The sequence below is a fragment of the Rhinolophus hipposideros genome (assembly GCF_964194185.1).
Source record: "Rhinolophus hipposideros genome assembly, chromosome: 15".
In the NCBI taxonomy this organism is placed as follows: Eukaryota; Metazoa; Chordata; class Mammalia; order Chiroptera; family Rhinolophidae; genus Rhinolophus; species Rhinolophus hipposideros.
Window position 1 is genome coordinate 5,394,431 of NC_138061.1, and position 27,383 is coordinate 5,421,813.

Here is a 27,383-nt window from a genome sequence, read left to right on the forward strand (position 1 = left end):
TCATTTTAAAACTTAAAGTCTTCATTTCCAAGGAAAGCTGACCTTCTCTGGAGAATCTCATCATTCCACATGACCACAAAGAAGAGAGAGATCGACTTCCAACTCTGGATGGAGATCCAGGTGGGATATACCTGATATTCCTTGTGTGGAATGGTGAGGGCAGACCAGGCAGAGTCAAGTGACCTCTAAACAGAAAGGGGTGATGGGCTTCAGTGAGATCCAGTGAGGGGCTGTGCTCTGAGCAGACCTCTGGCTGCCTCTCTGGTTAAACCCTCCCAGGTCTCCAGTCTCAGCCTTAACTTCAGTCCTATATTCTAGCACCTTCTATTCATCAGGGTTCAGGGTTCAGAGCTTTTCCCAGATTATTTAATGAAAATGCCTTAATGAAGGCACCACCCATAGAGGTGTGGGTGGGTTAAAGGCCCCTATGGGACAACAAGGGACAGTTACCACCCCGGGACTGGAGGGATGAGGGAGTGAGAATTGGAACCAGGGAGGGAGTGGAGGGAAGTCGAGCTTACTGGAGAAATAGTGCCAGAGCCGGAAGGAAGCAGGGAAGAGACATGCCAGTTTTTTTTGTTGTTGTTTTGTTGTTGGTTTTTCCCTTTCTTTGCTCCCATCGCCTATGGCTCAAACTTATCAGGAAGCCAGAGGACAATGAAGCCCAGGGGATGCCGTCGGCAGGGTCAGCCTGGGCAGGGCTGAGAAGGATGGAGAATGGACCAAGGAAGGGCAAATGTAGAAGCCCTGCACACATCCATTCCGGAACAGCTCACACCGTCCACACACACTGCTGGTGACCACAGCCCGTGCCGCTGCTGCTTCTGGGAGATGCCTTCCCTGAGTGTGACCTGACCTCAGGACATGCCCAGACCCCACTGTACACCCCCGATCTGGCAGGGAGACTTGCGTACACCCACACTCAGAAGGAGCATGGACACTTATCCCAAGGCCAAATGAAAGTGGCTTTTGGATTGCCCACCATTGGGCTGGGTTATCTGCACCACTGCCTCTGTCCATTACTGAGGAGAGCCAGGAGGGGACTGCACTGTCCTTGGGGTTCCAGGATGACCTTGTGGAGAGCTGATTACAGTCTGTGTGCAGCAAAGAAGATGTTTGACTGTCATTCTTTTCCTCACTCTGGCTCAGTGAAGCTCGCTCTTTGGCCTGTGGCTGGGGCCCACATTGCAGAGCCTGTCATTGCTGGTGATTTTTCTGGAAGACCTGAATTGAGTTGGAAGCAAGGCTTTCCATCAGCAAAGCTCTACAGAACTGTAGTTGCCCTTGAGCCTTCCAGCGCCCCATGTGGTGCTGGGAGAGTCCCCTCCATAGCACTCCTCCTCACCCTCATCCCACCCACATGCTCCAGCTCCACCCCCAGCCCCAAGTCATAAGGACAGATGCCAGCACAGCTGCAGGAGACCTCATGTCTGAGCAGAGGAGAGAATGAGAAGAGTAGAGAATGAGAACGAGAGGCAGAACCCAAGGTCAGGGACTGTGAGTCCTGGAGAAGCCATCCCTGAGAATTAGGACATCTTCTGGGGGGTTCCCAGGACTGGCATGGACAGTGTCTGTCTCCTTTGCACCCCCAAACCCTGCCTCTGTGGACAGACTTCCTGAGCCTCAGAGCGACTCCCCTCTGGTCCTGCCCATGTCTGGTTTCCTACGCTGCCCCCTCCTGCCCTCAGCACCAGAGTTCCTGTGGTCATCGTGACACAATATGTGCACTTTGGGGAACCAATAATACATAGTATTATTGAAAAAAGAGTTATTATTAGTAAAAAGTTACTGTTTCTTTACACCTAACTACGTGACAGGCACTTTTCTGTACACTCTGTGTCTGTCAATGGGTTCCGTCTTTACAACAACCCAAAGACGCAGGTACTATTTTTATTATCTCCATTTTACAGATAAGAAAACAGGTGCACAAAGGTGAAGAGGTGAGGTAACTTGCCCAAGATCACACACCTTGTAAGGGACAGTGCTGGGCCACAAAACCCGTTGGCCTCCACCAAAGCCATGTTCTTACTCACAGGGCACTGCTGCTCCAGCAGACACCCCGGGGGGGTTTTGCCACTGCTCATACATTTCTAAGTGTTGGAAAATGTTTCCTGCTATCCAGAGGAAGATTGAGTTATTACCGTGCAGGTGGCTCCTGCCTTTAAGTATGAGTTAGAGAATCGACAACAGATGATTCTGGATTTACTTTTAAAAATTCTCTTTTACTCTACTCAATTGGGTTGTAATAGAGGTTGGCATTTGTTTTTATTTTCCAGATCAAAGAATTCAAGTATATTAAATCCAGAAAACATGGTCAACAAAGATACAGCATGAAAAGCCCTATAGTTAACAGCAAAATGTAATTTTATATTAATGGAATTGATATGACTATTAAGGGAATAAATTAATATGGAACTTAACCTTATTCAACGAAATTGAATTGGTGGGCCTTCTGCCATTTGCTCTTTTACGGTTTTTGTGATAACTTTCTTACTTTGCCTGTCGTACCCCAAAGGGAGAGACTGGGCCCTATGGTAACAGGTGAGCAAGTCTTAACAAGAAGGAAGCCACACTTAGGGCAAGGAGGGGCCACCTATCCTTGGGACTGTCTGTACCAGCTGGAGGAAGGCTGAAAGGACGAGCAGTGGGACTGTCATGGAAGCCCCAGGATTTGCCAAAAGAAGTCCTTTTCGGGATGGGGGGCAGATAGTGTTTTGGGGTGAGTTCCAACCCAGGGTGGGGGGCTGGAGTTGGAGTCACACACGTGGAGGGACCAAGGGGACCAGGAGCTGGAGTCCTCCTTCCCTGCCTCCGCTTCCTACTGGGACCACTCCTGGGCAGAGTCCATACCAAGACCCCGACTTGCAGATAAGGGTGGTAGAAGACTGAGTCAAGCTTGGCAGATGGGGGACCTCAGAGGATCGGCCAGGAACATGGATGAGGAAGAGGCATGTGGCATGGCTTCCAGGCTTCTAAAGCATCAGCCAGGCCCAGGTAGGGCTCTCCCTCCCTCCAGGACTCTCCTGGAGGGAGCAGATTCTGTTCTTTCTTTCCTTCCACCTTCCAGTGGCTTCAACTCTTTCTTTCCCAGGGACCATCCCCTCTCCCTTAGTCTGTGAGGCCAAGACTTCTCTCTTTCTCAATCTCATTCCCTTTTCACAGCAAGAAGGAAACTTGATTGGCTTGTGCACTGACATGTTCAGGGGTATTGCTGGCGTCAGGCGCAGGTTCAGCCTGTGTGACCAGGACCTAAGTCCCTTCAGCCCCTCTGGACTCGTCTTCTCTATGGGTTGGCTTCAGTCTTGAGGTAACGAGTTGGGAAGGTGGCAACAGAGACGACAGCTCACATGCTTTTAGATTAAAATCGGATAGAAGAGAGATTGAGAGTCTTTCCCTGCTCTAGAACTGAATTTACTTTGCCCTGATTGGCCTGATTTTGTCACGTGCCCATCCCAGAGCCAAACATTATTGTCAGAAGAATGTGATGCTCTGGTTGACTGGTGCAGAGCAACAGGCCCAACCATATGGAACAATAGTGGGGATGACACAGAAATCGGGGTTATTGCTGGAGGAAGGGAGATGATGGATGCTGGAGAGATAGGCAAGCCCCAAATGTCTTCTACACGCCCAGTTCCAACAGCCCCCAAAGTCTCCCATAGCAACCCCTTTAAGATCTGGTAGGACTGAACCCTGGTCTTGATCATGTGCCCAGTGCCCGTGGGGCCTGCCCTAACCCATTTGAGGAAGAATCTGTCACGTGGTCTATTTGTTGTAAAAATTAACACTGGATATTAGAGAAATCACTCCAAAGCTCTTCAGTAATGCGGAGGATATGTGTCCCAATTGGCGTAATCTACCTTTTTTGGGGCCTCATTCCTGAAGATGGAAGCTTTGAGTTTCACCACTTGTTCAGAGGGCCCATGGAGACATTTTAGCAGGTCCTAACCTCTGTGCTTACAGATCTCAGTAGGGATCCCGCTGGAACTTGGAACGTTGTCATTCCTCATTGTTTGACTTCAAGGGCTCACTCTTAAAAGTGTGGATTCAGGCCAGGTGTCATGCCTCAGCAGGCTTTAAGCTTCATGAGCTCTCACTTTCCACAACACAAGGCTTATTCAAGTGGATTCGCAGGAACTGATGAGGGAACTTCTCTGTTTCCCAGGGACCGGAAGTCAGTGCCTCAGTGGAAATGAGGGCGCATTCCTCAGTCGGCTGGAGTGAGCCCTCCAGAGTGGGGACCACGGATGACGCACTGTTTTATCTTCAGCACCTACTGCCAGGTGCAGGGTGACCGCCACTTTTTCTGGAACATGTGCAAATTCATGATCTGACCATAGCCAGTCTGGCCCTCTCTGAGCTTAGCCGACTTTTCCTGATTCTGTGTGTTTTATAGCTTAATTTACATGTCCTCCACCTTCTCTGGGTGTTGAATTGTTGCAAGACACCGATCATATATTACTTGCTTTTCTGTGTATGCCTTCTTTTAGAAAATCTTTTAATTTTGTTTCTGAACACAATAGCAGTATATGCTCATTATAGAAATTTGGAAAATCCCAATGAGGAAACAAGAAACTCAAGTAATTCTAAAATTTTTGTGTAACCTTCCACTTTTCCATGAACACGTATATATATTTTTACAAAAAAATAACCATTCTATATATGTATTTACCTTTTACTGAACAATATAATATTAACATATTTTGTGTGTCGTCCTGTGTTTTTCATGACTACACTGGGTTCAATTGCATTTATATTATGTTTCATTCTTTTTTCTCTCTAACAGATAGCATAATGAGCATACTTGAGGATAAATCTTTGTGCAAATATATGGGTATTTTTTGGGGGGAGCGTGTGAATTCTCAGAAGTAGTTGGAATTGCTAGATGATAAAATACGGATATTTTTAAGGCTTTTGGGGAGCTATTGCTACCAAATTACTCTCTGCTGCCAATTTTTAATTCTTAGTCCTGATGCCAGTCCTGGCAGCACCGCTGAACAGTGTCTAAACTGCTGCTGCCAACAGTGGGGCATATGTTGCCAAGAGTGACCTCTGTGGATGACACTTCTTACTACAGCAGTCCTTTGTTCCTTACACATGAACTGGTCTTTCAGGGTCTGATGCTTCCCATTGCTTCTTGTTCAAATGTCTCTTAAAATTAACAGTAAATGCAACCTTCAACTTGAGCTTGTGCTTACTCAGGAAGGTAGTGCTGTATCGTCTGTGGTTCCATTCCTCAGCTTTTGTTCTTGTGGGTTTCACTTGAAAAGCCTGTGAGGAAGGGCTCCCCTACTTAAGAGCAAGACCTTCTCTAGAGGCCAACTTTAGCGAGGGCTTTGCCATATGGAACTATTCCAGCCACAGGGAGTATTTGCCTAGGGGTTGCCCTGGTCTCCAGGGATGGCCACGGCAATTTTCCTGCAAAGTGAGCTGAGGTGTGTCAGCAAGGCAGTCTTTTAAAGCTGTGGCCTGGCCATTCGTTGTGGCCTCTTCAGATGCCAGCAACAGTTGGCCAGAGTAGGAGATGCTTGCTGGAATGTCCCTGGGCTGTCCATGTACGAGTACAGCTGTTCTGGCCAATGGGAAAGGAGACCTAATTTACTCTAAGGGCCCTGAGTGGCTGATGGTGTAATTCCGTGCCTACTATTTTAAGGCTGTGTTTCTAGCCCCAGCTTGGCAGGCTTGCTCGAGACATCTGGCAACAATGATCAGAATGCCTCTTTTTTCAAGGAGGCTCACTATCGATTCATCTATGGACTCACAAGGAAAGGCTCATTTAGTAGAGCCAACATGTTTCAGAGAAAAGTATATTTTCATTAAATAGCCTCAAAGCAGTAATTATATGTTCAGAGAACACAGTGAAAATTTATTTCTAAATATTTGGCAGTGAAAGGTTGAAAGCAGGGTGTGTGTGTGTGTGTGTGTATGTGTGTGTGTGCACACGCTTGCGTGTGTGTGTTCAACATGTTGCATGTGTTTTAAATAAACCCAGCATCTCCCCCTCAAAAAGGAACCAGAAAATATAATTGTAGACTTTGAAATTTAATTTTAAGCAACAGGATGTATTTCTAAGTAGTGCTAATATATCAAAAGGAAAATGTGTAGTTAAAGGCTTTAAAATTCCTATCAAAGCAATTGTGAAGCAAATGAGGTGCCTTTATTTATTTATTTTCCAGCATGATGGTGTCTGAGCACTGAAAGCCAAATTTCAACCAAGGATCAAAAGCAACGGTGGCGTCGTTGCCTGAAATGCCGCTGAACGTAGATGCTCTCCTGATCTGATTCACAGTTTATAATCACAGTTATCACAGAACCATTAAAAGCCTATTAACTTGAATTCCCACAATTCCTTGAGGGCAAGGGCAAAGAGAGAGCAAAATAACTTTGAATGTAAATGTAACACAGCGTTGGAAAGGAGAGAATCTCTTTTAATTATGCCAGCGAAGGAAAATGTCTTATGGACACATCCACCCTAGCAGATGGCTGATGAAAGAATGCAACATGAAGACTTAGGGCGCTGGGGATGTTATGAAAATGATTTCTCTGAGACTGGGAAAGCGTGGGGAAGAACGCCTGCCCGTTCCAGACCTCTTTCTGGGAGGAGGAAGGGCAGATGACTTGTTAAAATATGTTAACTGCTGGCTGGACACATACTGTAGGTACACTGGCTGATCGAATCAGCCTGGGAAGGACCTCAATTCCCATTTGTGGGAAGCAAAAGCCCAACAAAATTTCAAGCCATTGTCATGTGAGAAATTTGATTTCATGTTTTTCCACCCTTCAGTGCCTTTGCTGACATTTCCCTTAACAATGTTATTATGCGCTGTGTGGTAAGACAGTGCAGCCAGTAAGCCGTCCCCAGACTTCAGGTGAAATGGAGAGTTCTTATCTCACTGCAGAACAATTAGAGGCATCATTTGGCAGGGAGCTGTGTGCATACCAATGACAGAGTCTGCCCCCAAGCCGCTGAGCTTGCCACCCTGCACTGGGACACTGGCTCTAACTGTCCACACTTGCGTGCCTCTGGCGGGCTGGACTCGGTCCCTGCCTTGCCTCTCCAAAGGAATACTGGAATCCCCTGAGGAGGGAAAGCGCGCTTTCTCCCATCATCCCACACTGACTGAAATGACTAATTCCAGTCAATCCTCCCTCACCTACAATGAGCTCTTCTTGCATGAATTACCCACAGTCACTGTCCAGCTTGATCTCGTGCCCACATGGATAAAGCAAATGGTTTCATCCAGAGGGCGTGGGTCACGGAGTGCTTTATTAGGAGGATATCCCGGATATGGTCACTGTCCTCCGGTCCAAAAGACTGGACCTTGGCCCGGCAGAACCATGCTTTGGTTTACTCTCATTTGCCCGAGCCACATTGGAATCAGTGGGGCTGCGATCTCAATTCAGCACTGAGACAGCTGCACTGCAGCACGTTCAGGCGACTGTGCAGAGAAACAGCGTGAGTCCTGGGTCCTCCAGGGGAAACGGCTACTTCCTCCTTCCCGATCAGGCGATCAGGCGTGCGGAAAGTCAGCATGCCACTGTCTAGAACGGTTCTGTGCTCCTGAGGGGAAACCTTCCAGGTAAATATGATGTAAACTCTTAGCCTCCCACTTCGACTTCCGATCTTTAAAAGTCTAGTAGGACAGTGATTTTATTGCAGTGCTTATCTCCAGGTGCAAGGTCAAATGTGCCCTTGGGGCAGCCTGAATCCACAGTCTTTTCGTACAAGACTCAGGAGGTCTTGAGCACTGCCTAACCAAGGTGGGTCTCATGTGCCTCCTGATTCTTCACGGCGGCGCTTCTCAAACTTCCCTGTGCACCTGAATCGCCTGGGAATTGTTTTCAAGTGCAGATTCTGACGCAGTGGGTCTGGGTGGGGGCCTGAGACTCTGCATTTGTAATAAACTTCCAAGTAATGCCCGATTGCCTGGTCCAAGGACCACACTTAGAGCAGTGAGGCCCTGATGGGAGGGTTCCTTACCTTAGAGCCAGCTCAAACATTAGAGGGAGAAAGAGAGAAAGACTAATGGTTTGGTGACACGTAGGTTGGAAGCCAGGAGTGGGACGGGGGACTCAGGGTCACAAGGAGCACGCCAGTCCTCCTGCCAGAGCAGGGACATATCCACACTGGCTTCAATGCCATGTTCTGTCTGCTTCCTCCATCAGGGTATCATTTACCGAGATAACGAGTAGGTAACGTGTGTGTAGAGAGCAACATGGCAAGACGTGATGCTGTGCGTGTTTCCTGTTTGCCTTTTCAAGATGCCCCCTGTGGGCTGACATGCCCTGGAAGGTGAAGAGAGAGCAAGAGCAAGAAAGGACAAGTTGGTGGCCATCCACTCGATTAACGGAGTTGATGAACCTCGGATCCCTGTAGAGTTGGAGAAAGTGGGGCCCACAGCCAGAATGCAGTCCAAGTCTGTCTTTAATGTCTTTGTCTTCTTATTATCTTTGTAACAAGGCCCTTTTATTAGCTCGTAATTTCCTGCCAAGTTGATGAAATCTCCATTCTGTTTTATAATACAAAACAGAGGATCAGGGAGACTTTATAAGGCCTATGATCTCTTCTTTGTTCAGGGACCCTGCCTCCTCTCTTCCCTCCCCATATGGGGTAGAGATGAACTTTCCATCATGTTTCAAGACACTGTTCATTTTCTCTTCAGCTGAAAAATATATATTTATTTTGCTGTTTTCCTTTACGGTTCTGGAGGCCGGCATTTTCCATTTGAACGCCCTCCGTTTTGAACCACACTTGTAATTACTGCTGTCTTTTTTTCTGTGTTTTCAGAGGACTCTCCCATTCAAACTGTGAGAGGACAAAAGCAGCTGTCTTTCCAGGGGGTGAAAACAATAGCATCGAGTCTTCATGTAAACTTCAACAAACACTGAAACATAGAAGTGGAAGGAGGAATAAAAGTACCAACGAGTGGAGAAACGGGAATTAAGCTCAATATTTCCACCTGTCTTTTTCAGAATTTGGAGTGAGAATAAACAGGACACGCTGGCTGCATTTTAGGGTAAATCTTATTCCTTGGGTGCTTTTCTTAAAAAAGCCAAAACTCTCAAACGACTTGTTGTTGTTGCCTGTTTCCCATGACTCTGCCTACTGACCAGCTAGCTGGCCAAGGTCACAGAGGGCAAGGTGCCTGTCCATGGCTCTCAGACTGCCTTCCGCTCCTCTCCATAGCTCCTCTCCATAGCTCTGCTCCTACCTGAGCCATCCTCTGTGTCATAAAGCATGGCTGCCTTTCCATTTCTTGATTGAGCCTAGCTCCTCCCAATATCAGGGCCTCTGACAGCCTTTCACCTGCCTGGAATGCGCTCCTGGTTTCGCCTGGTCCCCTGCAGTCATTCTTCATTTTCCCACCTTTCTGGTCAGCTCTCGGATTTACTTGGGTCCCTTGGTTATGTGCTCTTGGAGCACCCTGAACCTCTCACAGTTGTAACTGGGTACTATTTGTGTAATAATCATTCTATCTGTGTAATAATGTCTGTCTGCCCACAAGAGAGTCAGCTTCACGAGGACGGTGACCGTATGTATGCACCCTCACTGGATCTAGGACAATTTGCTAGAGTGCAACACTTCTCTGAGTGACCCGTTTTCCAAATTATTAATGAACCAAAGCTTCTCTAGAAGTGATTCGAAAAGTTCATAGCAATTTTTGTTTCAGCAAGGCTATCAAAAATTCAGTCATTACAATGACAATGGCAATGTCATTTGAATTTGGGGTTCCGTACTGTTGGCAGTCAAAGGGTTTGGATAAATATTACAGTGAGATTTCTGCCTTTCAATTGTATGAGCTTCCAGCGTGGGCCCAGAACTCATTGTCTTTCAGTCTTGCTTGTCTTCAACCAAGAATTCCTTTTTTGAGTGGAAAGGGGAGAAATGCAGTTAATTTTCCAGATAGTTTGCAACGAAGGGCAAAACAGAAAATGTGTTTCACATGACAGCTGCCCGACTACTTGTCAAGACGGCACGCATACGTGTTATGCACCCATGACCACCTCTAGGAGCTCCCTGTGAATCATGAGTCACAGTAAAAGAGTGCAGAGTCCCCTCCATTTGGTCACTATCTGCACAGAGAATCCAAATAGTCTCCCTTGCAGGGTGACATGGAAATGTGTTTTATAATCCAGACACCTAAGAATGTCTCAGGTGCTCCACCTTTTACATGCTGATGGGTTGGCTTTCCCCAAATGCAAGTTAAGTTGTCCAGGATTTGTGAAAATGAATGTAGAGGTGACACTTTCGTTTGGTGGAATGACAAACCAAAGTATGCCTGTGGGTGCAGGGTCTGAACTTTTGGGCGGCAGCCCATGTGGGCACGTGCAGACGCATGTGTGAAAACATTCCTGTGTAGTACCCATAATTCCACTGCTTTCTGTCCTGCAAAAGACAGCAGATCTATAATTAAAGCAAGGAATGGCACACTGCACTGGAAACTCGTGGAACAGGCAGACACGTGTACCTTTCATAAAATCCTAACACTTCAGACATGAAGGAGCTCGAAGTCTAAATACACAACAGCTGTCGTGTCAACAAAGTGGGCAGCACAATTAGCTATACATGTTGTCGATAGTTCACTGAAAATAATTTTTGGTTAATTAATAATTTGGGGTATTAGCCATCAGATGTATTGGCAAATTCATGATTTGCTATTTATAAAGAACTGGTTTTGGTGATTGCCTGAGTGCTGTTTAAAAACAGTGCTGGCGCTTAGTGGATGTTCAGTAAACATTTGTCGAGTGAGTAAATCAACATTGCCGTCTGCTCAGCATCACCTTCCAGACAGGCTAACAGGTCGTTCTGGACCACTGTGTTCCACGCAGGGACCACCACGTGCAAAGGCGTGAGGAGGACAGGGCGTGGCCCTCTCATGTCCTCAGCCCCATGAGTCTGAGGGCCTTGGGGGCTCCAGGACTTGTTTTCAGAATGATGAGTCGCAAAGGTCAGCCCAGTAATTCAAACCTCTGAAAATAATAACATCAACCATGAACGGTCATATTCTAATCTGGGAGGAAGAAATCCTAGCTGAAGAAAAATTGAATTTTGTTTGTTCTGGCCAGGTTTACTTTATTCAGTTTTGATTATCTTAGATAAATTTGTTAGAATGTTAAACAAGCATCCAAAGAGGGAAAATTGGAACACACCTTCACCAGTGATCGTGTACCTTGGTTAGCAAAGCATAAGCCTGAATAGAGAGGAGATGCAAAACATATTTTAAAATGAGATTTCAGTTCTAAAGGGCTTTCTGCTCCATTGGTGGAGACAAAGGGAATGCAGGTGAAATACTGTGTTGGAAACGACACTGCTTTTAGGTTTTTAAATTCTAAGTCTTCAGCTTCCTCCCTTCTTACTGCTTTAGTTTCAGGGTCAGGGTATGGGAGACGCAGCTCTATGTACCTGTCCATCCCTTCATTCGTACAGTGCTGCTGGCTTTGCTGCCACTGGTGAGCGTTACCGCAGTTGTGCATAATGTCAACCACTACCCTGACCCCAGAGCTCACGTGAAGAGTGCTCATGACTAAGAAGAGGTAGGCATTGCAACAGGCGCCGTTTTCTGCTGATTAAAGAAAGGGAGTTAAAAGCAATCCTCCTCAAGACATTGCCCCATCGTTTAACAGGGTCACAGAAGTACAGCACAATGAACCCTGTTTGAGGCTGGCATTGAACTTGACCTTCTAGTTTGGGCTCTGCCACATACTAGCTGTGTGCCTGTGGGTGAGTCCTTTCACTTCTCTGAGACTCAGTTTCCTCATCTGTAAGTGGAGATAATTACTAACATTTGTCTTAGTTTGGGCCCGTGTCCCAACTGGAACCTGATGGCCCACTCCAAGACAGAAGACTATTTAATGAAGGGTCTCCTTTCAAAGATGTGGGCAGGGTTACCGGAGCTGACAAGGGACTAGTGAGAGCAGGGAGCCTAGTCCACCCGCAAGCCAAAGAGGCCGGGAGAGGGAGTTGTTAATAGCAAAAGCTGGTGGTTGTGGGAAAGGGTCCTCCTGACTGGGGCGGGGAGGTAGGTGGAGGCATGCAGCTCCTTCGAAAATATGACCTGGGGGGGAGGAAATCTGGGGGATCAATACTTTGACCCAGGTGGGTATTGAGCCTATGTGTACATCTATTCCTAACTCCCTGTTAGTAGCTTAAAATCCACTATTCTAGAAGTATTTGCACCATGGCAATTGGCAAACAGCATTACAAATCATGCGCCTTTTTTCTTAGAGAGTTGGCTGTTACCATTTACCAGTACACTGCTGCTTTGACCTATCTCTTCCTGCCCTTTCAATCCCCACTGGTACTTCCTGATGGATGAATCCAGCCAAAGCCAAAGGGTAAGGGAACAGTGTATGCAATCTCTGTCAACTAGCCTGCAGGATGCAGAACAGGATGGCGACGGAAGCAGAATGAATCAGAGTTGGGGGAGGGCTGGCCCGCAAAAGGAAAATAAGAAGCACATCTCCTGGGACTGTTGTGAAAGGTCTATAAAACAATGAAGATAACAGTCCTTGGTAAACATTGACATTATGGCTCACAAGGTGAAGGGCAGCTGCAAGGAACCTTCCTTAGGAGGAGGCAGCTGAGCCCATGACGAGAGCATGTTAGACACCAAGGGGCTGGGATGAGTCTACTATCATGCACTGGGGTACTACCTCTCTCCTCTTCTCCCTTCCTCTACTCTGCTGGGGCCATGAGGACGAGAGCTGCCTCCCGGGGCTAGCGGCATGTTGAGAGGCGGGAAAGGGCCTCGTCTCGGAAGGGTTGCCAACAGGTAGCAGAAACCCAGCAGGGTTCACTTTTCTCTCATAACAGGGCTGCTTGTCTAGAGCTGGTAAAGCGGCTCACCGGTACCTGGCGGCTGCCACCACCTTTTCCTCCTCCATCTTTACCATGTGACTTTTGGCCTGAGGTAGCGAGAGAACTGTTCCACCTCAGGCATTACCTCTGGGGCCCCCCTCTCTGGAGCCTATCAGTGCTGGCCGGAGGAGAAGGTCCCATTGTCACTAAGGTGGCAACTCTTGTTAGAACACCTGGGATAATGATTAGGGAAGGAGCGGGATGGGGACACAATTACTTAGCAAAAGAGAGAGCTGGTAGATGTTTACTTTGATTCTCAAGTGGAATAGCCAAGAAAATTGTCAAGACACAGCATTTAAAAAGGAGAAGAAAAGAGAAGCAGACAGCACCTCACTAAGTAGAAGTGAGGTGGGACTGTATGTCATCAGGGAAGGTTGCGTGGCCCTTGGGGACACTCGCGTGCTCTGCAGCTTTCCTTTGACCTGCTGCCCCATCCATTGGTTACTGACCCTGTTTTCTCAGTGATAAACGCCGAAGGTTGTCGTGGCGAAGAAATAAAACGAAAACACAGAAGGTGTTTAGTTAGCACAGCACCTGGCCTGTCATAATCTTCCATGATGTTACTTCCTCTGGCCTCACTGGTGTGCAGTCAGGTGAGTGAGTAGTGAGTGCGTCCTCTCAAGGACAAGGAGTCTGAGCTGGGACACAGAGGAGGCCATGCAAGGAGCATGGAGGGAGGCTGAGGTCATGGGCGTAACAATGTCAGCAACGTGGACCAGGTCAACCCCAGCCCAGATTCTGTTTATTCCTCTGAAAACTAAAAGGTTGGGGCAAGTGGTTACCATGGGAACATTTGATTCAAATATTATTGGTTCAAGGATTCAGAGGGTAATAAGTGTTTGCCATTATGACAACCTGGCCCTCACCTGCCTGACCTGTTTATGGGGCTTCCTCAGCTGGGACCTGCTGGCTCTCTGCCTCATACATTGGGGAGCAGCCGCTGCAAGGAACCAGCGCGGAAACACTCAGAGAGCTTAGAAAACCCCCTCCCCCTCCCCCCCATTGTGATGGGCGGCCTTGATTCTATGACGACAGCGGGCACTCCTAATGTCCCATCTGGTAGAGGCTGGGAATTAAAGATCAGGAACCAGGAGGAGTGGCTCCCAGATGTGTAGGACTTATGAGGTAACAGAGAGGTGAGGGAGCTAACCTCAGCCACCCTCAGTTCCCGCAGAAAATGGCCAAAGGGAGACGCTTCAAGCCACCTTTTGACAAGGACGGAAGATGGGTAAGAAAGATGGTGCCCTCTCTTACCTTTCTCGGGCCACGTGGGTACGGGCAGAGGTCCAGACCTGATCCACGTCCCAGTTCTGCTGCTTACTGTGGCATGACTTGATAAATCACTTTGCTGAGCCTTGGTTCCTTCATCTATGAAATGGGGATCTCCTAGCATTCTTGGGAGAATTAAATGAAATACGTGTGTGAAATGCTCAGCACACTGGCACCTCAGGAGTGCCCACTAGTCAGTACTTGCTGCCTAACCTGTTTTTCTCCCCCAAAGCATCTATCTCCTAACGTCCTATATAATTTAGTAGATGATGTGTATTGTTTTCTCCCTCTGCTAGAATATAAGCGTCACAGGGGATGGGATCCTTTGTCTTTTTTATTCACTGATTGTATCCCACGTGCCTAGACTAGGACCTGGTGCCCAGGAGGTTCTCCAAAAGCCTTTGAAGGAATGCATGTTATACGAGGAAACTCAAAACAAGTTCTGGTTGGCCCACGATCTGACCCCCTTAGCCCCACCAGACTGGGAAAGGGGAGGAGCGCAGAAATGCATCATTTCCCTATCTTGATCTTTGGAAAACTTGACCTTTGCAGCTTCACACTCTTCCTTAGACCCCTCTCTTATGAGATCACTTACAAAGCCTGGTGGAATCATCACGCTTCTGCCACCTTTAAGAAACATTTGCTGCACCTGTAAGTGTGAGGTCCTAGCCTTGTCACTATGTATATACACATACACACACACACACACACACACACACACACACATTCTTTCTTCTACATCCTGCTTCATTCCACAGAGATTTAATGTGTGGAAAATATTCACAGTAAAATAGTAAAGTATAAATAAAATAAAAATTCAGAACCAGTTTAAATATACTTTAGAATAAGAGGCTGAGAATGGGAAAATATGTAACACTCACACACACACACACACACACAGAGCCCATATGGCCTGCATGGTAGTATTTGGGCATCAAATTTGACTCTAAGTTCCCTGGCAGCTAAAGTAAAATGGGAAATTGTGTGAACTACACAACGCTAATCAGTTATGAAGGAGAAATGTAAGTTTCTCACACTAAGTAGCTTTGCCTCTTTCTAAAACCTACAATATCAGTTAGGCTTGCGTTGGACTGAATATTGTGCAAAGCTGACTACAGTGCCTTAACCAAATAGGGGTTTGTATTTCTCAAGCATCAGTAAATCCAGAAGCAGGCAGTTCCGGGCTGGTATGTATGTTCTAGGGAATCATCAGAGGCCAGGTTCCTTTCAGCCTTTTCCGACATCCTTCATGTGGGGATGTTCAGCTCAGACAGGTAAATGAGAGGAAGGGCAAAGGGCAAAAAGGCAGAAGGCACCTGCCAGCCAATTCTGCCCCTTTCTGTGGGGAAAGCAACAGCTCTCCCAGGAGCCCTGCCCTGCAGACGTCTGCTTTCATCTCTTGCAGTCTCTTGTCCAATTTAGCTGTAGAGAAGTTTGGGGAGGTGTTTTTAACCGGCCACATTGCTACCCCAAACAAAGTCAGGGTCCTGTGCAAGAGAGGAAGTGAGAATGAACATTTCATCTCCTATTGCAATCCCAGGAATGTGCCCAGGGCTGGGTTTAGCTGGAGAGACACGGTCTCCCAGTGTCTGACTTTGGTGTTGGGTGTGGGTCCTTTCTGCTGCCAGCACCTAAGAGCATGAAAGGAGTACAGCGGATCTTGGAGTTTCCCAAAGTGACTTGTAGATGAGTTGGGAAAATTAAAGAAATTGTTGGCTTTGAGTCAGCCGCAGCCCATTTGGGAGGACAGTAATTGCCACATTAGAAGTGACAGTCATTTTACAGTTGACCTTGCTGGCTGTAATCTGGCTGTTGCCGGGTAGGAAAGGCTTTTCCACACACTGTCACCTTCCTATTTAATATTTCAGTCGCTGAGTGATTGAATGCAGCAAAATTTTCACCACTAACTAGTTAAAAAGCTATATTTCACGGTTACAATATCTAACAGAAGGGTTTATTTCACAGCTATCATGGTATAGCCATTAAATATATATTTTAAAAGAATAAAATTAAAATGCTAGAACCATTTTTTTTTTACTACACCAATTCAGTCCACAGACTCTGAGAATACAAATGAAGTCAAGTCGGTTGTCGTGTAGCTGGTGAGAGGGGTCGTTCCTGATCCTAGAACAGCTCTCCTCCCCGGCCTGAAGTCGACAGGAGGCTGACCGGTCTGACCGGAGGAGGGAGAAGGGAAAGGCTCTGAGTTTGGAAGCCCTTTGTGTTATTTATATTTACTTTAAAAACTAATCGTTTAAAAATATTAGAAATACGTAAGTTGACTTTGAAACTTTCTAGGCTATATTAAGTGAGACAAGCGAGGTGAAAAATAGTATGTAGCACGTGGTCCAGTTTTTGTAAGGCAATGTAAGTTGGCCCCGCAGGTACAGGTGATTTCGTATATGATCACATGAGCACTCAGTTGTTAATATTGTTACCTGGAGTGGCAGTGGGGATGACAGGAAGGGGAAGGAATAAGTAACCAGAGTGACTCTGAAAAGGTATTTATAATTTTTAGACATCACATTTATAATATGATCCTATGTGTGCAAAATTACATATATGTGTGTATATATACATGTACATATATATGTATTCATATAGGGATGTATGAAAAAGATGGTCACCCAAGAGTTGAGGAAAGAGTGATATGATTTCATGGGAATTATACTTTCTTCCATATGTTTTTTTATTTTTTATTATTGTTTGAATTTTTTAGAACCATGAGTGTGTATTACAGCTCCAATGAGAAACCAATACGCTCACTTTTGTTGTGGATAAAGACAGTGTCAGAGATGGGCTTACTAAGTAACATTTAAGTGGTGGGAAATGATCCTGAAAAGCAAGGCTTTCTCCTTCCGTGACCCTGTCCCCCTCCAAGGGGACCCTGTGGCCACTTCCCTCCCAGAGCCCGAGCCCAGGTGCAGGACAGCATGAAGGTTGATGTGGTCGTTTCATCACTCTGTCCCCATTCCTCATCCCACAAGCCAGAGAGATGTGTTTAATGAAAGTCCTATTTGGATATGTTCTGGTAAAGTGTGTATTGTTGTTTTGTGTACATGGGTTATTTCTTTACAGAAATGGTGTTAGTTTATAGATCCCATTCTATTTCTTCTTTTTTCCACCCAGCACTGTGTTTAAAAGATCCCTCTGTTGCTATGTGGCATGTAGCCCGCTGCTTCTCACCACCACTGAGAACGCCCCAAGTGTACAACGTATATACTCTAATCTCCCTACCTTTTTACATAAATAGTAACATACTAAACGCACTCTTGTGCTGACGCAAAACATAAGCCACCTGAACATACAGTTATATTGTGACTTGAGAAGGAATGAGAGAGAATGCAGCGTGGCCTGATATGATAATTCAAAAGAGAAGGAAGAAGGACTTGCCTGAGGCCATGGCAAAGGGTTTGGGGACAAAGGAGGGGATAGTTGTGAGCAAAAATAGACCCTGCTAACAGTTATTGAGCACTGAGTGTATACATTTTCTCTTCTAATCACATCTACCCTGACTCAGGACTCTGAGTGTACAGTCTGTGACCCACCCACCATATTATGCTTCCTCCCTTTGTGGGAAGTTTCACCAAGAGCTGGGGTCTTGAGTTTTGTTTGTATTTTAGTTTGCACTCACAATTCTCTCCTAAAGATCCCTACGTCAAAGGCTACTTTGTTGGACTGGCTTTTAAGAGGTGCTATTTAAATACAACTAGGGTGAGCTACAGTGGCTCCCAGGAATGAGGGACTCCTTCCCCCAGTTACTGAGAGCGCAGCCCTGAGTGGTCAGCCCACCCGGAGGAGAGCTGCCTCCCCCAGGGCCCCCCCTCCTCCTGGGCAGCCCACACCTAGTGACTGATCAATGAGGGCACACAAAGGACTAGCCATCTTGCCCCAACTCAGGACAACTCTGAGAGGCCGTCCCCTATCCAGAGCCCTCTGTGCTCTGGGGTGGTTGAAGCCTTTGTTGGGACCACTTCCCTCCACCCAGTCCTGTTCCCTTCCCTCTCCGTCATGGGGACACACCAAGTCCCTCTAGCCCCTCTAAGAATATCCTCACTCTTTATCACCCTACATTCTCATTGAAGAGTCACCTGGGCCCCTTCACTGCTTAACTTCCATGTGTCTCAGGCTCCACCCCATACCTGCAGGAGGCTGGCTCACCCTGTCGACCCGACCCGGGCTGGATCTTTGGCCCCGGTTATGAGGAGCTCCCTGAGCAGAACGAGATCTCAGATAACACACCTGTGTCTTCTCAGAGTTCATCAGCTCCCTTTCACAGGGCCACACCCTCTTCACCAGGCTCCAGCACAGCAGGGGTGGCCCAGGTAACTTGAAACAGCCAACAGTAATGGCCTTGGGCCGTTCCACTAGTTTTTGTCTTGGAAAGAATACTTAACATTATGCCATTTCCACTGCATGCCAGAAGCACCCAAATTGCATTTTAATCACTTTACAGAGGAAGCCCTGATACTTGGCTTAGAAGTCAGATGCGTCTGGTTTTAATCAAGGCGTGTGCTGTTTTTCTAGTTCCCCCACATTGGACTCATGCAGAAGACATGGGAATCCATCACCAGTGCTATGTTAAAAGAGCCCCACCACCCACATTTCTCTCAGCAAATAGAGAGGAAGCTACCGCCAATCTACAAAGTCCGGGAGAAGGTGAGTCCAGAGAGCATGGGCCACGGCCACTCGCCCCCACAGCTCTCCAAAGGGACGGCACCACTGGCATTTGGGGCCAGATAATTCTGCCTTGGAAGGAACTGCTTATTCACCACCCCTGGTAACATCCCCACCCCGGTCACTCTGACACCCTGGGTACTCTCTAGAAGGAACTACCCCCTGGTCCAGACTACTGTGTTTCCCTGAAAATAAGACCTAGCCGGACCATCAGCTCTAATGCGTCTTTTGGAGCAAAAATTAATATAAGACCCGGTCTTATTTTAATATAAGCCCAGGTACAATATAATATAATACCGGGTCTTATATTCATTTTTGCTCCAAAAGACACATTAGAGCTGATGGTCCGGCTAGGTCTTATTTTCGGGGAAACATGGTATCAGGTTAGGCTCGTCTATAGGCAAGAAGCCACAGCTCTGGTTACAGCTCACAGTCCATTCACACAGGCCAGTGCGTGAGCAGCGTCAGGGGCAGGAAGTGGCCCAAGGAGAAGCAGGCATTGACTTCACACTTCGCGGCCTCACCTGGCAGCCGCGCCAGGGCTCTGGCTCTCCAGGACCCTTCCTGGCCAGGTGAAGACGTGGGCCTGCACGGCCTCAGAACTCCTTTCCAACGTTCAATCCCTTGAGCCTGTAAACTTTGCCTCCCTTGCCTCCAAAGAAGGTGTTTTGAAAAAGAATTTTTACGATTTCTACAAGCTGGCAGTGAGGTTGTGTTTCCCAGCCGTGAGCTGACGTGCACTCCTCTGACCTCACTGGCTTGCTGTTCGCTGCATCCGCGGTGACAGCTTAACTCTCACGTCTAGGCCACCTGCTCCTCCGTCTGCCTTCCGCCCCATAGGCCAGTTCCGAAAGCCTGCTGGCGTTCTGATGCGTGCTTTTCATCTCTCCCCTTCCTCTTTCCCAGCAAGCTGTCAATAATAACTTCCCCTTCTCCGTACACGACAATCGGTACACCTGTCAGAATTTTGGACACTTCCTTGACTCCGTGAGTATTTCTCTCCAAATTACTAATCAAATGGGGAGGGACATCGGAGCTCTTAATTTTCCAAGATGTGCTGAAGATAGAGGACGGACCTCAAAATTGGAACAAGGTCAAAATGAAAGCCTCATAAGGTTACAGGTTAAAAAAAAAAAAATGCATGAAGCTCCCCGAGTTCCATGCTGCTTTCAAAGTGGCAACAGCCTCCTGGTTAGGTTTTTGTGCACCTCATGCTTCTCAAAGGGCCTTCCCCTCAGCCGTCTCATTAGTGAGCTTTCTTCTTGTGACGATGTCGTGGGAAAAAGGGATTGTCTATGTGTGTCTCTGCTGGCAGAGCCAGGACCACGAGGACGGATCAAAGGGATGGAGAGCTTACATAACATAAAGAAGGGCTTTCTGATAACTGGAGTTGTCTTTTCTCTAGAGGTGGTGGATCCCCCATCATTGGAGACAATGACTGCTCTTCTCAGTGGTGGCTTAACACAGCTCTGTGCAATGGAAATATATTACAGTCCGGACGTGCAATTTTAAATTCCCAGTGACCACGTTAAGTACAAACAAACAGGGGAAATCCATTTTTATATATTTTATCTAATCCAGTCATGCCCCAAATGATCCATTCAACATATAATCAATTAAAAATTATTAATGAGATGTCTGACATTCCCCAAACTAAGCCTAAATCCAGTTTCTATTTCACACTTAAGGTACCTCTGAATTTGGAAGATCCACGCTTCATGTGCTCAAAAACATGTGGCTAGGGGCTACGGAGCTGGACGGGGCAGGGTTCACATATCTTAGGTCGAGAGCTGTATCCGGTGGTCTCTGAGAAGCCTCACCAAACCTGAAAGTCCATGATGAGGAGGATGTTAAGAGCACCTACCCTTTGTCAAGCACGTGCCCTATGCTGTCTCCGCATATTATTTCCCTTATTACATAGTCACAACAACCCTGTCCTTAGTTACTCTTATCATCCCCAATTTAGAGGTGAGAAAACTGAGAACCAGCGAAGTGAAACGATTTGCCCAAAGCGACCCTCTCCTCTAGGATACAATATCTAAGCCAAATTAAAGCGATTTAACCTTAAAATATCTGGTTTGCCTCTGCAGAGTGTTGAATACAGAACCAGAATATGCACTCTGCCTGCATCTCTAAATGAAATGTTTAAAATGATTTCGTAAGCTACCAAAGTAACCGCAGTCCTTTAAAATGTTCAAATAATACAGAATTATGCAAACTTAAATTTGCACCCTTGTTTTCCCTCCTCACAATCTCACCTTGATGATTCTCTGATAATGGCTTGGTGGGTAAAGTTTGAGAATTTTTGCAATTCATATGCAAACATACACATATAAGTGTATATCTTGTTAATGATATAAATAGGATTGAACCGCATATATTTTATCAGAAGTTTTTGCTAGTCTCACAGAAAGCATTGGAAGCTTTCCAACTTTCTCTATGTTCTGAAATAGTTTATATATAATGTATGGATTTTCAGTTTAATGAAGATTAGATAGAATTTCTTGTAAATCTATTTGAGTTTGATATCTTTTTTAGAGTAAGTTTTTTTCACAACCTTTTCATTTTCTCACATGATGATTAATCTATTCAAACTTTCTAGCTCTTCTTGAGCAGATTTTGCTAATATGTGTTTGCCTAAAATTTACCTATTTCATTTGAAATTAATTGGTGTAATATTTTTAAAAATACTCTTATTTTGCAGTTCTTTTAATCTTTTTCAGTTGAATGCTTAGTTCATATACTTGCAACTGTTTCATTATTTAATTCATGAAATCTTTGAATATGTCTCAGAATATTGCTTTGGCTACATCCCAAAGGTTTTTCTAACTAGGATGTCATTATCATTTGTTTCCAAAATAGTTTATGATTTAATTTTCGATTTCTTTTTCAACTAAAAATACTTTACAAGAATGTTTTGAATTTTCTATATGGCTAGAGTTTTTAAAGATCATTGTTTTGTCGAAAATATCTGGTTCTATGGGTTATAGTAAGTTTTAAAGAATGCAATCTGTGATTTCTACTTTTTGAATTATAAAGATTATCTTTGTTATCTTGTATATGATTCATATTAACAAGTGTTTCATGGGTGTTGAGAAAGAATATATATTCCCCATCTGTTGGTTACAAAGTTCTTCATCTTCATTAATGCAGGACTGTTAATCATGTTATTTATATCCTTCATATACTTTTCTTAATATTGGTCTTGACATGTCAATTTCTCCTTCTAAGACTATCCTTGAGTTTCTAAATATTTTTTGCCTCGTGTGATTGAATACCATATCTTTCTGCATTAAAAATTCATTATTATTTTAATGTCTTAGTGGCTTTTGTTATTTATTAATGTGAAGTGTCCTTCTTTATATGCTTTAATGCATGTAACCAATTCATGTAACCATTAATTCTATATTGTGATATTAGCACTGATATTAATTCACATAGATATTAATATCTTTCTGTTAACATTTGTTCCTTATATTATGGTCCATTCCTTTATCTTTATACTTTGTAGTCATTTTGTTTTGGGTTTGTTTTTTATTATACACAAAATAGAACATGGTTTTTAAAAATTCAGAAGTCATTCTTTACATAAGAATTTAACCCAGTCACATTATCACGATAATTTGTTTTTGGTTTTATTTTTGCCATCTCTTTTTATGTTTCCTATTTGTCATGTTTGTATGTTATGCCTCCCCCACAACTTTGCTAGATTGAATTTATTTGCTCACTCTGTCTTTTATCGATATTCTGCCACTAGTGGTTACCCTTAAGTATAAATGTTTAAGAAATATATTAAGAATGTATTACTCCATGAATATAAAAATTAATATCTATAGCTTTTCCTCAACAATAAGGTAAGTCCTTCAGAGTGCTTACTTCTGTCACTGCCTGTTTTGGGGGTTCTTGTTTTGGGGGAGGCTGTGCTCCCCAACTCATGGAGGTACAATTCTCAAGGGATAATGTTAAGTGGCCCTCACTTCCCTAGTCAAGTTGAAATCCTGAAATTTCAGTTCCCGATTGGTGACTCACCTCCCTACTCTTGGCTTTTTTCTCCCCACGTTTCCCCTCTGTCCCTCCTTCCTTATTTCCTATTTATCTTCTTGTGGAGTCTTAAAGTTTCAGTATATTTCATAGTCACATTGTCAGCAAGTATTTCGACTTACAACTTTACTCGTTACTTTCCTTGTAGCTCTTTCCTTATTCATTTCATCCCTTCCTTTTATGTATTTATTTTTCTGGAATATCTGCAAGAGATTTTTTTAGGAAGGTGTGACCAGCATCTTTCCTTTGTCCCTCCAGAGCCACTCTCCCCTTTTCTCTCTGCCGTGGGCCTGGGGGCTGACCCATGTGAACTCCAATCCTCCCCAAGTCCCTCGCACACAGAGCCAGTGCACTGTTTCCTGGGGTCTCCCCACACAGAGCCCCTTTATTAAACTCTCCTTAAAATGTCCTAATTTGAGTATGCCGGAGTGGCAGATGATACTCACCCTTATGAAAGGACAACCTCACTTTACTAACATAAAGACTAGGCAATCTGATGTCTATTTCCTTCTAGTCTTTTGTCTAAGCACTGTGTTTTCTTTTTAGTCTTCACTTGGTTGTGAGCACCATTTTGAATACACGGTGATTCTCAGGGTCACGTGTAAGGTGCTGAGAGTTAGTGAGGATGCCTGTGGCCAAAGACCCAACGGTGCTGCTTCCTTGTTGGGAACCCTCTGGGATGGGAAAGAATCCACCTCTTCAGACCTCTCAGAGTGAGAACCATCTGTCCTGCCGAATGCGGGGGGTGTAGGCCAGCTGGAGATACTGAAGAGCCACCTGGGCGCAGGGAACCTACCTGGGTGGGGTCCCTTGGAGTCCACACTGGTTAATATAGGCTGTTTCCAGCTGTGGTCTTTCGGGTTCTGCCCTCCACGTCTCTAGAAGTCCAGTCCCCTGGGAGTGGAAGGCTTCGAGAACAATAACAAAATAACACCAGCCCGTTTTGAGCGTTGATTTACAGCCTTCGACAGGTTGGTAAAGGATACCTCTGGAAATGGTTGTCACACTGTGCATTTCCACACAGGATGTCATGTAGCTGGTTTTACGAAAGACCTCAGAACTGTGTTACCTTGAATATATTTGTCCTAATCTTCCTGTAATTCTTCCACAGGGCATGGGACGTAGGAAGATCTCCCCAGAAAAAAGGCAACACGTTTCAAGAAATTTCAATCTTTGGGCGTGTGACTATATTCCATCTTGTCTTGATGGCTTTTCCAATAACCAAATATCATATGTCTATCAGGAAGCTGTGGTGGTCCCAATTTTCGGACGCTTTCCAAGACATTATAATGAAATATGGAGCACTTTCCAATTTATTCCCAAGCAAAGCTGTACAGAGGTTTTCAAAAAGGATCCCAAAGGAAGGTTTGCTATCCATAAAAAGGCTGGTTCTCCACTGGAGCTCTAATCCTTCCAGAAGATTCTTGATGAGTTTTGTAATATTGGTATTTCACTGGACATTCCGATCAAGCACAACCATTTAACACAAGATTCGTTTAGAATTATAGAGATTGTATCTGCCTTGAGGCTGAAGTTTTCTTGTAGTAACATAGAGATGAACGTCCCTCCATTGAGAAACCAGAATGGCAACAGACTTGCTACTCCCACCTTTAAGACATTTTTATGATTTTTAATAAGGATGAAAAACATTCAAGTCCTTATAAAATAAAGATATGTGAAGATATATGCATATTAAATGAATGTGTTTTAAATGAAAATGTGTTTAATGAATTTTAAATTTGCCACATTAACTTTTGGGGGAGTTATAAAAATGACATAATTATTATATCGTTACATTTTCGTCTTGAAATTTCAAACAATGACGAGGAAGTAGGAGTCCCCATTGGTTTCATCACATCTCTAGGCCTTTCTCCCATCCTCAGAAGTAAATTAACCATTTGTTTTTATTCTGTGCATTTACAATCACATACTAGATGAGCATAGCTACATAAAAATCTGAACATAAACTGTGTTGCGTGGTACCTTATGTTCCGTAACTTTCTTTTGATATTTAACAGTGTATTAGGAGTTCTTGCAGTGTCAGTGTGAATAGACTGATTTGCTTTTAAAACTGCTGCATCGTATGCCCTAATATGGATGCACCATGCTTTTAAAAATTACCCTCTTGTGAAGGAGAGTTTGAATTGTTTCTAATTTCTGGCTGTCAGACCTGGTGCTACATGAAAATGCTTGATGAGCCTCTCTGGGAGCATGGTGACACGCGTTTCTGGAGTAATCTCGAAAAGGTTACCTCGTTATTAATGCTGGATTGGGTGGTGTGCACAAAGTTTTAATAAATCCTCCTAAATTACCTTAGTAAGGAAAAGACTGGACCAATTAAACACATACCAACAGGATCTGTGCATTTTTGTTTCTCCCGCCCCCTGAATTACCTTTTAGCTATTTAAGGATATTTAAGGACAAAAAAATTAGTATCTTGTAATCTTATTTTGCATGTCTCTGATTATTAGTGAGGTTGAGCATCTTTTCCCACCCAGCGGCCACTTATAGTTCCCTCTGTGAACTGCTCAGCGTCCCCCTCAGTCTGCACCCAAAGTTTCTTGTTCGTATTTAGATATTTTTTTCTATAGATGAATTTTAAAATAAGCTTGTTAAATAAATCCATTGGCCATTTGATAGGAATTTCCCAAAATTGATACTAATTTATGGGAGAATTGACATCTTTATACCACGCTGTAATTTCCTGTTTATTCAAATCTTATTTTATGTTCTTCAGTAGAGTTTTATAATTTTCTTCATTTAGGCCTAACGTGTTTCTTGTCTATACTTATTCCTGCATATTTTGAACTTTTGTGGCTATTTTGAATGTTATTTTTTTTTTAAGTTACAGTTTTAGGTTGGTTTTGCCTTATACGTAAAAATAGCTGTTGATTTCTATATGTAAATCTTGTGTTTTTCACCTGGCTAAACTTCTAATTAATAAACAAACAAATATTCTAATAAAATAAAAATAAAGTTCTAATAATTTTTCAGTTGATTCCCTTGACGATTATTTCATTTGTGAAAGTGAGAATTTACATAATTTCTCTCAAGTCCTATCCCCATGCCCAGGTTCTGTGAAAAGTTCTCTGAAAAGCAGCAGTGTCTGACTCTGTGATTTGCAGGAATGCAAGTCTCCAGGTGCGTTTCCTTCCGTTTCCTTTTCTTCTCCCAGGGTGTCTTCACAAACCCTCACTTACTGAGCCTCTGCCTTGCCATTCTCTGCCCAAACACCAACAATCAAGAGTGACCCCAAATTCAATTTGGTAATTTTAAAAATTACCAAAAAGTATACAGAGCTGAATTTGCAATTATGTGGAGGGACATGTGGATGGAGGAAGGTCGACCTCTATTCTTTGGGTTTAAAGATGGGGGTAGATTTACCATCTATAGAAACACAAATTAGGTAACTTGCCCTTAAAGCCAGTCTTTTTTCACTTAACTGTTTTCTGCAAAAAAAAAAAAAAAAAAAATAAGTAAACAACACTGTCCAGCACTTCACAGTTTTCCATCCGGTGAGCCAAGATACAGCACTTTAATAATAGAGGAGTAGGTCTTGGGGGCTCCAGGGCTGATGCCCCCCAATACAATAGCCCACTTTCCAAAATAAAAGTATTTAATAACTTGGCATAGTATCAGTGACTCACTGGTGTTGGTTCTTTGTTTCAGTGTATTGTCTTGAACAGAGGAATAAACAGCCAGTTAAAGAAACCCCAACTTACTAATCAATTACATGCAGGTGTTTATAGATCTCTTCCGTTTTAATAAATTAGACTTGGACTTGTGCCATCCTAGAAATGACTTTGACACTAAAAGAGCGGCTGATGGCTTCGTAATGATGTTTCTAGGTGATGCTGCCTAGCATCCATTCTAGAACAGCACCAGGACACTTCGGCTGCTTACTGTGAATATAACAGGCATGTCCGTAGCTGCTGAGTTTCTGTGCTCTCAAAAATCAGATCTAAGCCCTTAGCCATGATCGTTGAAAGAGCAGAGTGATGATTTCCTATATGGAACCAACTCTGAAACGCTGCCTGGTTTTAGGCAGAGAAGCACATTCTCAATTAGTCTGTTTTGACATTCTTGACGAATGCTAAAGATTGCCTCATGCCCTCTCTGTGTTGTGCACATTTTGTGGCTGTCTTTGGCCACGGCCATCTCGGTTCTGGTGGCCACACATGGTTCAGACTATGGTGATGGTGTTTCTCCTTCCATGGTCGACACAACGGCCATTCTAGAAACAATGGTAAGTTCAGTAGTCAATTGCAACTCCAATCATAGCTCAGGGCATGTCACTGCTGGCCCCTGGGTCAGGGAGAAAGGGTGCTTCACCCAGTTCAACATTTTTTTCCTAACCTGTAGAATTGGTACCATATTGAGGTCTCCTCAGGGGGTGATGGGTGTGAGGGCTTGAAATGACAAACTAAGTATAGGTTTCCCATATGTTCTGCTGAGTTCAGAGAAGAGTCTATGCTGTTATGGTAACACCCTAAGAACCACAAAACAAGCAAGAAGAATCAATTTCCTCCTCGCAGATCTT

At 44.6% G+C, this 27,383-nt stretch overlaps 1 protein-coding gene across 1 annotated transcript; it reads left to right on the forward strand.

The window, feature by feature from the left end:
* Positions 1-14,033: 14,033 nt before the first annotated feature.
* On the forward strand, positions 14,034-24,251 carry TEX36 (testis expressed 36; the record flags this gene model as incomplete). Its single annotated transcript, XM_081074566.1, has 4 exons — positions 14,034-14,084; positions 18,653-18,784; positions 19,709-19,789; positions 23,955-24,251. The coding sequence occupies 4 exons, from the start codon at positions 14,034-14,036 to the stop codon at positions 24,249-24,251; spliced, it is 561 nt and encodes a 186-aa protein (XP_080930692.1).
* Between the last annotated feature and the right edge of the window lie 3,132 nt (positions 24,252-27,383).